This window comes from Aotus nancymaae, unplaced genomic scaffold (genome assembly GCF_030222135.1).
Source record: "Aotus nancymaae isolate 86718 unplaced genomic scaffold, 86718_ANA_hifiasm-v0.15.2.pri h1tg000029l, whole genome shotgun sequence".
Classification (NCBI taxonomy): Eukaryota; Metazoa; Chordata; class Mammalia; order Primates; family Aotidae; genus Aotus; species Aotus nancymaae.
In genome coordinates this window covers 42,287,620-42,300,317 of record NW_026988442.1, presented here as the reverse complement: position 1 = coordinate 42,300,317, position 12,698 = coordinate 42,287,620, and the positions used below count along the sequence as shown (strand labels likewise).

The window sequence follows — 12,698 nt, the reverse complement described above, 5'->3', positions numbered from 1 at the left end:
CAGCCTAATTTATTTCTGCTGCTCATAGTAAAATATGAGTGGAAAGAGAGGATTTCAGAATGGCACGTGGTTGATCCCGTCAAAAGAATATCAAAAAATGATGTAAGAAACCAGAACTCAAAGGTTTGACAGGTGCTCGGCCTGCCCATCTTGCAAAGGGTCATAAATTAGGAGATTCACTGTTGGCAAAGCCAGCTTTGGCGAGAAGCCCATGGGTGTGGCCGGACAGCCTTGTGCTGAGGATGCCACATGTGCGACCACGGCATCCATGCCACCATCTCAGCAGAGCCCTGGCGTGGAGATGGATGGAGGCCCAGCGTGGAGATGGATGGAGGCCCTGCGTGGAGATGGAGGCCCTGTGTGGAGATGGAGGCCCGGCGTGGAGATGGAGGCCCTGCGTGGAGATGGAGGCCTGGCGTGGAGATGGAGGCCCTGCATGGAGATGGAGGCCCGGCGTGGAGATGGAGGCCCAGTGTGGAGATGGATGCCTGGCGTGGAGATGGATGGAGGCCCAGCGTGGAGATGGAGGCCCGGCATGGAGATAGAGGCCCTGCGTGGAGATGGAGGCCCTGCGTGGAGATGGAGGCCCGGCGTGGAGATGGAGGCCCGGCGTGGAGATGGATGGAGGCCCGGTGTGGAGATGGATGGAGGCCCAGTGTGGAGATGGAGGCCCGGCGTGGAGGTGGTTGGAGGCCCTGCATGGAGATGGATGGAGGCCCTGCGTGGAGATGGATGGAGGCCCTGCGTGGAGATGGATGGAGGCCCTGCGTGGAGATGGATGGAGGCCCTGCGTGGAGATGGAGGCCCGGCGTGGAGATGGATGGAGGCCCGGCGTGGAGATGGAGGCCCGGCGTAGAGATGGATGGAGGCCCAGTGTGGAGATGGAGGCCTGGCGTGGAGATGGAGGCCCGGCGTGGAGATGGATGGAGGCCCGGCGTGGAGATGGATGGAGGCCCGGCGTGGAGATGGAAGCCCGACGTGGAGATGGAGGCCCGGCGTGGAGATGGAGGCCCGGCGTGGAGATGGAGGCCTGGCATGGAGATGGATGGAGGCCCAGTGTGGAGATGGAGGCCCGGCGTGGAGATGGAAGCCCGACGTGGAGATGGAGGCCCGGCGTGGAGATGGAGGCCCGGCGTGGAGATGGAGGCCTGGCGTGGAGATGGATGGAGGCCCAGTGTGGAGATGGAGGCCCGACGTGGAGATGGAGGCCCAGCGTGGAGATGGAGGCCCAACGTGGAGATGGAGGCCCTGCGTGGAGATGGATGCCCGGCGTGGAGGTGGAGCTATGGGGATGGAGGTGCAGAGCGGCCTTATGTCTAACACCATCGCACCTGTGACATATTCAGGAGGGCCACTGGGTTTGGAAGAGCTTCATACCAGCAGAAACTAGACTGGCAGGGACAGTGTTGAGCGAAGGGAGGAAGGCATCGGACTTCTGGGAGTCTGCAGGCCGGAAACAGGCCGGTGGCGCCCCTCAGCTGTGAGCACCGTGCCCTTCAGGAAATGGGGAACGATCGTGAGGCTCTGGCAGAGGCCAGCGGGGCGGGGAGCCCCTGAGGCGCGTCCACAGAGCTGTGCCACGTGGCGTTCACCTCGCTGGATTGAAGGCTGTGGTGGCTGGCATCTCCTCTGTCGTTCTCCTTTTTTGAGCAGGGATGCCATCCTGGGTTTGATGCTTTAAGCAGATGACTCGTTTTCCAGATTCACAGGTCCCTGCACAGAGGATGGCAGCACCAGTGTGGCGCAGCCACGGCCTCACACATACCTGACTTTAGATGACGAGATTTGGGACTTTTTGAACAAATGGGATTTCCCCTGAGACCGAATCTCACTGTGTCACTCGGGCTGGAGTCTAGTGGTGCAATCACGGCTCACTGCAACCTCTGCCTCCTGGGTTCAAGCCATTCTCCTCCCTCGGCTCCTGAGTAGCTGGCGTCCGCCACCACACACAGCTAATTTTTATATTTTTAGTAGAGACAGTTTCACCATGTTGGTCAGGCTGGTCTTGAACTCCTGACCTTAGGTGATCCACCCACCTCGGCCTCCCAAAGTGCTGAGATTACAGGTGTGAGCCACCACGCCCAGCCAATGGATGGGATTTCGATGAGGTTTTGGACACAGAGTCCATGCTGCAGAGGGTGGAGACTCTGGGAGATCTTGGCAGGGGTGGGTGTATTCTGAACATAAGATGGACATGAATTTTGGGGGTTTGGGGGAACACAGTGGATTGGATGCTGGTCTCCAAGATGTCCCAGAGTGTGCAAAGGCGACTTCATTTGGAAAAAGGTCCTTGCATCTGTAACCAAGCCTGGGATCATGAGGGAAGACCACCCTGGACCATCCAGTGAGCCCGGGGTCCGGCGGCAGCTGTCCCTACAGCTGTCCCTACAGAGGAGGAGAAACGCAGACGTGGAGAACGCCACGGAGAGATGGAGGCAGAGACGGGCGGTGCGACCACAAGCCAAGGACTCCTGGGCTGCCGGGAGCTGCAGGAGGCGAGGAGGGACCCCATGCTCCACAGCAACATGGTCCCCGTCACCTGAAGGATCTGGAAGTGCACTGAAGAGCCTGCCTGTAACTCGGCGGACCAGCCTGCGCACCCACGGGTGAGCAAATCACAACCCACCGATCTCACTCAATTCATGCTGCAGTCGCCAGCACAAACAGCCCCATGGGAGACACCGTATGGTCCAGATCGCCTTCCCTGCAGGGCGAGGCGGGACAGCTGGCCTCAAAGGCGCGAAGCCTGGGCTCGCTGACTGGCATAGTGGAGCCACCCCTGGAAAATCACGAGGAAGAGAATCATCCCATTAGGATATGCGTGGAACAGTCGGAGCTGCTCAGTCTGTCTTGAAAATTGATTGTAAATTAAACTCCCTTCTGGAGCTTTCATCAGCAGACGTGTCTTTTTTGGAACCTTGGTAATATTGGTGTGGTTCTGATTAAAACGAGTGTTCCTCATGAGGATAGTGACCCCCAGGTCAGAAGAGCAGAGGCCCCCGTGGGGTCCCTCTTCCCTCTTGGAGCTGCCTCCGTGGGCCCTGGGGTGCCCGTTCCTGGGGCCGTGGGCTCTCTGGGGTGGGTGGGCCAGCTCTGCCCCTGCCTGGCCTTGTCTGAGACCCCCGTCCCATGTAGCCCCTGACACATGGGACTGTGGGGGGCTGGGCTGGCTGGGGGACCCTCACGGGTGCTGAGCGGGGGGCCACTAACTTGCTGTTGCTTCTGTTTGAAGGAAGGAGCCCCCGCCGGAGCCGTCTCCAAGGTCAGTGACCCCGCTGCCCTGGTGTCTGTGTGTGCACAACCTGTCGTGGGGGCGTGAGGGCCTTGAGGGCTTTGCCTGTGCTTCCCCGCGTGACCGAGTGTGTGTCCAGAAGTGGGTCCTTAAGTCACTTTTCCTACTCAGCCCTCCCAGTGATTCGGTTTTACTCTGCAGCACTGTGGATCTGGCAGCTGGGGGGCTTCTCGAGTGGGATCCCCCACCTCACCACAGGTCCGGCCCCAAGGGTCTCGGAGGCAGGGGGTTTCTGTGAGTGCACCCCCTCCGGCTGCCGGCACACAGCCCGAACTCGCAGCTGGCCACAGTCGAGGGGGCCTCTGGCACTCCTGCTGCTCTGGGTTCGGGGCATCTGGAGCATGCGGGGGAGACCCGGGCCCTCATCCTCCAGGGAAGGGTTGGACATCCTCTCTGCCTCCAGCCACTGGTGGAGATTTTCTGCCTGGTCCCCTCTCCCTGTTTGCCAAGGTCGAGGTGGGCCAAGCGTGCAGGTGCTCAGCCTGGTTCCCTCTCCCGGGCCCTGAGGTTCTGTGTCAGGCAGGTTGGAGACGGGACGCGTGTGGGACTCTGCTGGGGTGAAGGGTGGAGACAGAGAATCCAGATCATTTCACAAGTTAGTTCCGTGTCTGCCAAGCCCCAGTCCACCCATGCATCAGTCTGAGGGGGTCCAGGCTTCTCTGGACCCCAGCGCCCCATCCACATGTTGCAGAGTAAGTCCAGCCTCTTGGACCTGGTCCGAGATGGATGCCTGCCTGCCCTGCGCCCGCCTGAGCCCTCCTGGGCAGTGATTAGACACCAGGGGGCTCAGGTAACCACCAGGGACTCGTTGACCCTCTCAGGGAGGCTAAAAGATCGCACCAGGGCCCAGGGAGAGCCGGGTCGGCAGCACGGCCTCTGCTGGTGCCACGGCCAGAAAGGGACCAGGAGCCGGTGCGGGCCACGGCTGTCGAGGGGCCACGTCATTCTCCCGTCACTGCCTCCCCCGCCTGCTGCCGGCCCGGAGGCTGGGGGTGGCTGGGGGGCGGGCACTGTGCCCCCACAACGGGCACCTCAGCTGTGATTTGGGTGGACTCTCGGCGCTGCCGCAGGAGGACGCGAGCCTTCCCGCCCCTCCCCGAGGCCTGGCCCCACGCCCTTGCTGGGGGGCTGCTCAGTGCCTCATGGCGCCCTCCCTCCATGCCCCGCCCACCCGCTCCACCTTCTCGTCTCAGCTTCTGTCTTTCTCTCTCTCCCTCCCGCCCTCCCCCCATCTGGACACCCTCGGTCCCCACCTGCTTTAACCCCTGTTACTGCCCTTCCTGGGCCCCTCTGGTCTGCCCTCTCTTTGGGGATGAGTCACTGGCCCTGAAAGCGAACTCCAGGTGAGGACACTCTGGAGCCTCTGGGCTCCCACCCCTCCCCGTCTCTTCCCCACGTTTCCGAGGGGCCCTGCCTGCCTGTGCTTCCCACGCCTCCCCCAGGGGCCAGTGCCCACCCGCCTGGCCCTCATCCTGGGATGCCACCTGCCAGGTAACGGGGTGGGTCTCTGTCCCCTGGCTTCGGGCAGCTGCAGCCCCCCATTGCCAGTGCTGGGTCGTGCGTGGGAGGCCGTTCTGAAGTTGTTACCTGCCACGTCCCTGGACTGCTGGCTGAGGGGCCTGCTCTGCGAAGCATGAGGGGGAGCTTGGCTCCCAGCACCCCTCTGCTGCCCTGTGAGTCTGGTGTCAGCTGGTCTGGGCAGGTAGATGGTGTGGACACGGGGACCCTCACCCCCTGCTGAGACCCCCACCCCCATCCTGGCTTGTAACACAGGCACATGGCAAGCATAGGCTCCTGTAGTGCCCACGGGCTGTGCTGGAGTCAGAGGAGGCGGCTACGTGGGGGTCGGGTGGGGAGCCAGGCCGGCTGGGGGCTCAGACTTGTGCCGCCTTGCCCGCCCCGAGTCTCCCTGCCTTCTGCCCCCGTGCCTGGAGGAGCCCCCACCCCAGCCGCCCCTCGTGCCCCGTGCAGCTCCTCCTCTTCTCAGGCACGGTGTCCGTGTGGTTTTGGTGCACGTCTGTCCTGTCTGGTCTCTGTCAGGGTCTGTGGGCCTCGGGGTTGCCGTGGGCCTGCCCGCCTGCCTGGCCTTCTTACCCACGTGTGGAGCTCCCTGTGGCTGATGAAGCAGGAAGGAAGCCCAGTGCCAGCCGTGGTCCCCAGGGGGAGGTGCAGCTGCTCGGGTCCCCCACAAAACTTTGGGGGCCTTGAGGGGCTGTGGCTGCAGTGCCTCCCCCCAGCTGTCAGACCACGCTGCCCCAGACAGGAGCTGCCAGCCATGCGTGGCTGTGAAAATAATGTGCATTAAAATGGGCGCAAAATGAGAGTCTCGGGGGCCTGGGGGTGGGCATGGCTGCAGCCAGCGCTTCGGTGTCGCTGGAGGACAGTCCCATTGCAGAATCTGGCCCTGTGCCTGGGAGGGGCCTCTTGGGCAAGGCGATCCTGCCGGGGTCAAAACTGGAGCCCTCGGGAGGTTTGGGGAAACAGGACTCCGCCTCCTTCCTGCTCCTTCCCCAGGGGTGGGGACGGTCTCCTGGGGCCCTTGGGCGGGGTCCTCTGTGCTGCGGCCTGGGCACCCTGGGGGTGCTGATGAGAGTCTCAGGTCTTTGCCTGCCAGGCAGGCTTGGGTGCCATTGTGGCCGGGGTGCCCTGGGGTGGCTGCAGTGGGAGAGGCTTCGGTGAGCAGCCAGAGCCTCAGGCCGGGCGCTAGGTGCCGACTCCCTCCCGCCCCTCCCGCCCCTCCCGCCCTCGCGTTCACGGTTAACTACCAATCGGAGTCAGCCTGGGGACCCTCAAGCCGCTTGCGTACTAAAAAGTGGGACCAGCACCCGCCCGTGGGGTCTTGCAGGCCGGCAGGGTCTGGGGAAGGGTCCAGAGCCCTCAGCCTGCCCGGGCGGCCGAGCGCTGCCATGACTAGACCTAGGCGCGTCTGTGGTGCCGCGTGGAGCGCTGCCGGCGGGCCCGTGCGCAGGGAGCACGAGTGTCCAGACGCGCGCGTGTGCGAGAAGACGGGGGCTGGGCACGCTCTTCTGGAGCCTGTGTGTTCCGAGCGGACGCCGTTGGCACGCCGGGGTTCCTGGGGCGCCTCGTTTGATACGTGCTGTCTCGGGGAGCAGCTGCGAGGCACGTGGAGCGGCCGGGGTTTTCGGGGAGATTCTCAGGAAAGTGTTCCATGTTTTCTGAGCCTTTTCTAAGGAACACCCCGGCGGGGAACCGCGAGTGTGCGGTGAAGAAGGCGTTCGCCCTGAGGGGTCCGTCCTCGAGCCCCCAGGTGCCCCGAGCCCCGAGCAGAGGCGGCCACGCCTCCCCGTCCCGCGTGAACCGAGACCCGCCTCCAGCTGGGGGACTGGCTGGCGCAGCGGCGGCGCTGAGCGGTTTGCAAAGCGGGACAACTGCATCTTCCTCCCTGCGACGTGCGCGCTCGCCCCGTCCCTTCGCGGGACCGCGCCCCCCAAGCGCACCTTCCGCAATGCCTGAGGCCATGTATTATTGTTTTGTTGGCATGAATACTGCAAAAAATAATACGGCTTTTAAGACATGGACCCAAACTGTGGCTTTGTGAGGAAAAGGTATTTTTGGAGGAAAAAAAAAAACAGGATTTTTTTTCCTTTAAAAATAGGGACGTGTTTTCACTCCGGACAGTAGACACGGTGGCGCGGCTTCCTCGCTGGCCTTGCTTGGGCGCAAGCTCTGCCGCTGGGGACGCGCCCGACGCCCTGGGCAGTTGCGGTGCCTCAGTTTCCCCGCTCCCGGCCTTGCGCTGTTGCTAGCGCCCAGGACTAACTGTGCTCTCCTCATTTCAGTAAAGGCAGCCCGTGCAGACGGTCCCTGTGTGGATGCTGCCCCGGACGCTCTAGGTACCGCGGAACGCGCCGCACGGACTGACCGCTGCTGCACGGCTCCTCCGCCCGCCCCGCTTACTACAGGTTCTGGAGCAGCCAGGGGAGGCTGGCGCCCCGACCCCAGTTCTGACCCACCGACCTTGCGGTGCGGGCCCGGCTCCCTCTATTCCAGCCGCAGCTGCGCGCAGGACGGAGCTGGGCGAAGGTGATTCTTGCTCCCCCCGCCAGGCGATGCCCTGCGCACAGCTGGAGGGGCCAGCCAGGGCTGTGAACCCAGCAAGGCGTTCGTGCCTCCTGGGGTCCCGACTGCTCTTCGGGGAGCGTTTCCCTGGGGCTGCTACTCTAGCACCTCTGCTGTGCACCTGAGGACGACTGAGCCTCCCCGGCTGCCTCGCCCGTGCGGGGCAGCTCCGTCTGTGTGTGCCGGGCTCCTCAGGGTCCTGATGCATCCGAAGCCCCAGAACGCCAGAGGCCCTCGGCTTCCTCTTCCTACAGCAGGCCTGAGGGCAGGTGGAAATAGGACGGGGGAGGAGCCGCCCGCTTTGCACCGTGGCCCGCCCCTCCCTGCCCCGGTGTCCCCTGTCTGCAGGCCTGCGCTGGGGGCCCCTCCCTCCTGGCCAGCATGGCCCAGCAAGGTGGAGGCGGCTGTGCCGTGCCCACGCGGGGCTCACCTCCGTGCGTGCTGGGCCCGGAGGGTGGGGGGCTGCATGCTGCCCAGCTGCATCCGTGCATGCTCCGGACCCTGCTCCATCAGGCCCACCGGCCCCGCCACCCTCTCCCTGCGACTTTGTGCTGCCGCTTGTGCTTCGGGGGTCGGTGCTTGCGGGATCCCCAGAGAGGGAGATGGGGTGTGGGCTGCCGGGGACGAGGCCTGCTTGGACTCTGGCAGGCTCTCCTGCATGTCCAGAGCATCTGTGTTCAGGGCATTTCCGGCCACAGGCTGGTTTGGGGTAGCGGCTGAGGTCAGGCTGCTTGGGTACTAGAGGGGTTTGGAAGTGGGGCTGGGAGACCTGGCCAGAGCACGACCCACGCCACGCCCCATCCTGCTTCGAGCAGCCCCCCACTGGAGGCGCCTTCATGCATACGCTCCCTGGGTGTTGCTGGTCCCGACAGCAGCTGGGTGGGGCTCTGGATGCCGGCTCCCCAGCCTCCTGCTCCCTGCAGGCCCCGCACATCTGAATGTCACCGCAGGGAGAGCAGCAGGCAGCGTGGGGGTGAAGCGCAGGTGCCGGGGACACCCCTTGAGCACCGAGGGCAGCTCTGGTCGAGGGCTCCTCCCGGGCGGGTGGTGGCAGCTTTTCGCGTTTGCTTGTTCTTGGCTTGTGCGCCGAGGGAAGGCCTGTGAGACCACACGCGCTCCTGGCGGCCGAGGCGGGCTGGCAGGGTCGGGTGTCCGCGGCATGGAGCCTCACCAGCTGTGCTTGGAAGGCGCAAAGTCAGGGTCCTGGTGGAGGTCCAGGGAGGGAAGGACGCGTCCAGGCCCCACCACCTGCTTCTCCTGGGCAGAGCCTCCCTTGCAGATCTGAGGTGGGAGGGAAGCCCCAGGGCCGGGACAGCAGGGCACTGCTGAGGCCGGGGCGGGCTCCTTCCCGTCAGCTCCATCTTCCTGCGGCTCCGCCGTGTTGGCTGGGGCAGTGCACGCGGGCTGCGTCCCGGAGGCCCCGGGGCTGCGCTGGGCATGGGGTCCGGCAGGGCCTCCCCGCCGCTTGGCGGGGCTGTGGCTGCTCATGGTGGCCGGGGCGATTCCCCACTGGAAAACGGGACGCAGGCGTCGGGCCAGGTCCTCTCGCCCAGGGCCGTGGAATCCACACCACTCCTTCGCTGCAGCTCCCGGCGGCTGCGGGGCCTGCGCCTTCTTGGCTGCACGTCTGTGTGGCGCATGGGTGTCTGACCTGTCACCTCCAAGGCCACAGGCAGGAATCTGGTGCTGATTCCTCACTGTGCGCCTTTCCCACGGCAAGCCATCATCACCGGGCTCCCTAGACCAGCCAGGGGCAGCCCAGAAGCTGCAGCTGATCCGACAGCCCCGACCTCCACCCAGTGCTTCGCCAGCGGCCATGGGAAAGGAGGTGGCCGCTTCTCTCTCTTTGGTGACTGGACCTGCCTGTGTGGAGACCTGGAGAGGGGAACTGAGTCTTCCAGTGATCCCCACTTGCCCTGAGGCTTGAGCAGGGCCAGGAGGGGCCTGTTCCTACCTCTGAAATGGCTCATGCAGTGGAGGAGCAGAGAAGAACATTCCAGAAGCCAGAGTCCCGCCAAGCCCGTGCCCAGGTGCTCCCTTGGCCCCCAACGGCTTCTCCTTGGCCACCTGTGCTTCCGTTGGGTCAGGGACCAGAGACCCCCATGGCACCAGGACTCGGGGCCCCCCTGGCCCCCCTGGGCATGGCGTGTTGGCCCCGGGCTGTGCAGGGCATGGACTCAAGGCCGGGGTACTGAGCCAGCCTGCACCATCAGCTCCAGACGCCCCCGGCACATGCTTCCGGGCTCAGGGGATCTCGGCCTCTCCGTCTCTGTTTCCCCTGCGGGCGCGGCATCCAGGGGCTTCTTTCTTCCTCTCAGAGACCCCAGAGTGGCCACAGATGGTCTGGGCAGTCGCCTGCTGCCTGGGGCATGGGGTGGGAGGGGCAGCCATGCCAGCAGTGTGGAGGCTGGCGGACGGGCGCGGTGGGCGCTCGCGTTGTGGCGCGGTATCTCTGTGCCGTCTGGTGGGCATGTCTCTCTGGCTGTGGGTCCTGGTGGGGGTCGATGCTGGCTGCTGATTGGGGCCTTGGCCCCTCACTGTTGGCTGGGGGGTCGCCGTGGAGCCCAGGAGGTATTAGAGTGCATCAGGGACGCACTGGGCCTCCACACCCAGGGGCTTGTCTCAGGCCCCAGGAACGGCGCTCTGGGCCTAGAGCCGTCCTGAGAAGTTCCATGGCTGCTAAGCATGGCTGGGCATTGACGGGTCCCCAGTTCACAGGAGTCCCGCTGTCCTCAAGGGAGCTGGGGGCTCTGATGCTTCCCAGACCGCAGGAGGCACATCTGCCTGGGGTACCCCAGCCGCAGTGAACCCCCACTCCCACTGTTGCCCAGAGGATGCTGGAGTCTGGGGCACCCCAGCCGTGGCGACCTCCCCACTGGCACCCAGAGGACGCTGGAGCTGAAGAACTTGGGTGCAGACCCATCTCCTTGGTCACCAAGAAATTCGGGGATGAGGCAGCCCCAAGGACCCCCAAGAATCTGGAGCTGGAGGCCCAGCCAGACACAGCCACAAATCCTGCTTCACGTCTTGAGGGCCGAGGGCTGGGCCACCGTGCGGCTGCCTGAGGCTGCCTCCCCGCCCCCTGGGGCCAGGACTCCGACCTCCGACCGCGAGGCTTGTTACCTGAGGCCCTGCTGGCGGAGGAGCCGTCATCCATTCCTTCCTTCCAGAAGATGAAGGAGCAGTTCTCCGTCGGACGCCCCCGATGGGAGGGGTGCTGTGCAGGGGAGGCCTGAGCCCTCCTGAAGCCCACACCTCTAGGCGGCCCCCCACGTCTGGGAAAGGCCTGGGTGTGGCTGCACCAGTGTCCGCTGCAGACTCGGCCCCCACGCCCTGGTTGGCCCCCACAGCCTCGATTCTGGGCAGAAGGAGAGGGACAGGTGGAGGGAGGGGACGGGACAGGGAGGGAAGGAGGGAGGCTGCTTCCTGGGGGCAGTTACGGCTGTGAAAAGGCCACAGGGGACCACAGGCGAGGCCGAGGCAGACACAGGCGAGGCCCGAGAAGAGAGCAGCCCGAGTGCCACTGGGCGAGGGGCTGGCAGGACAGCGTGAGGAGGGCTCCCGCGCCTTGGGGTGGTGGCAGAGAGGGATTTAAGAGTCCGCAGACGTCACCTCCCCCCACACGGCCAAGCTCTGGCCATGCCAGCGCCAGCCCGGGAGCTTGCTGCCCTCCCGGACTCCCCTCCCTCCTTCCTGCCGGGTGCTCGGTCCCCGTGGCATCTGCTCCGAGCCGCCCTGTGTGGCTGCTCCTCAGACCTGGGTCTTCCTCCCGTCGCGTGGGCAGGGTCTGCCGGGAGCCGACACGGCCCGTGTTCTCTCTGGAGTGACTTCTCTCGCTGTGTTTCTGTTTGTCTGTCGGTTCCCGTGGGAGCAGCCAGAAGGTCAGTTTGAAAGATCGTGTCTTCTCCAGCCCCCGAGGTGTGGCTGCCAAGGGGAAGGGGTCCCCGCAGGCCCAGACGGTGCGGCGGTCACCCAGCGCCGACCAGAGCCTTGAAGACAGCCCTAGCAAGGTGCCCAAGAGCTGGAGCTTCGGGGACCGCAGCCGGGCACGCCAGGCTTTCCGCATCAAGGGTGCTGCGTCTCGGCAGAACTCAGAAGGTGGGTCTGGCCTCCTCAGCGCCCCCCGATCTGAGACTGAGCCCCTCCGGGATGGACCGTGGCGCCCGAGCTACCAGGGCCACCTGAGGCATTGCTGCCTCTTTCGCTTGTTCTGGGAGTGGAAACCTCCCCCTCCCACTTTCTAAAATTGAGGTGAAATTTGTGCAACATAAAATTAACTATTTGAAAGTGTAGCTGGGCGCGGTGGTTCACGCCTGTAATCCCAGCACTTTGGGAGGCTGAGGTGGGCGGATCACGAAGTCAGGAGTTTGAGACCAGCCTGGTCAACACAGTGAAATCCCATCTCTACTAAAAATGCAAAAGTTACCCGGACATGGCAGCAGGCACCTGCAGTCCCAGATTCTTGGGAGTCTGAGGCAGAAGAATCGCTTAAACCCGGGAGGCGGAGGCTGCAGTGAGCCGAGATCGTGCCACTGCACCTGAGCCTTGGGGACATTTAGCACATTCACAGCGAGGTTGTTGCCACCATCTCAGCCTGGTTCTAGAAGATTCTCATAATCACAAAAGAAAGCCCCGTCCTCATCAGCAGTCACCCCGTTCCCCACCTCAGCCTCGGCACCTGCGGTCTCGGGCACGCGGGTCAGCGGCTCCTGCGTGGGGCCGTCAGCTCTGACTTCCTTCACTGAGCCCGGTGTCAGAGTGGCACGTCCACGGTTAGCGTCCTGAGTGTGGATGTGCCGTGTTCTGTTCAGCCACTGGCAGGCATGTCCTTGGATGCCCACATCGGCCACTCCCTGTGGCCACCGCCTGCCGGGGAAGGTCCTGGCCCGAGAACCACTGATGCAGAGGGACAGGTTTCTGGAAAAGCAGGGGCACCCGTGGGGCACCCCGGGGAGCCTTGAGGGGCTCTCTGGTGTTCTGTCCGGCCAGTGTGCCCTGCAGGACCCCACGAGTGGGTTTCCCATCCCTCTCGACCCCTCACGACCTGTCTCCCTCACCCTAGAAGCAAGCCTCCCTGGAGAGGACATCGTGGATGACAAGGGCTGCCCCTGTGAGTTTGTGACTGAGGACCTGACCCCGGGCCTCAAAGTCAGCATCAGAGCCGTGTGGTGAGGACTTGCCCAGCCGGGATCCTGGGGGAGGGAGGAGGGGCCTCCTGTCCGTGGTTGCATCTGCTGCGGTGCTCATGGTACAGGACAGCAGCCAGGAGTCGGGGTCTGTCCAGAAAATCAATGGCCAAGCTGCGGGTGGGCCTGGCTGATCGTCC

The 12,698-nt window shown here is 64.3% G+C and overlaps 1 protein-coding gene across 7 annotated transcripts in view; it reads left to right on the top strand.

The window, feature by feature from the left end:
* KCNQ2 (potassium voltage-gated channel subfamily Q member 2) overlaps positions 1–12,698 on the top strand; it is a 69,846-nt gene that overhangs the window by 47,728 nt on the left and 9,420 nt on the right. For 3 of the 7 annotated variants that reach the window (XM_021672476.2, XM_021672475.2, XM_064382592.1), the window contains 3 exons: positions 3,233–3,262; positions 11,247–11,470; positions 12,435–12,540. In XM_021672476.2, coding sequence (XP_021528151.1) covers positions 3,233–3,262; positions 11,247–11,470; positions 12,435–12,540 — 360 coding nt within the window. Of the gene's footprint in view, positions 1–3,232; positions 3,263–7,092; positions 7,147–11,246; positions 11,471–12,434; positions 12,541–12,698 lie in introns of all 7 variants that reach the window. The other 4 variants (XM_021672474.2, XM_021672473.2, XM_021672472.2 and 1 more) reach the window with 2 other exon arrangements.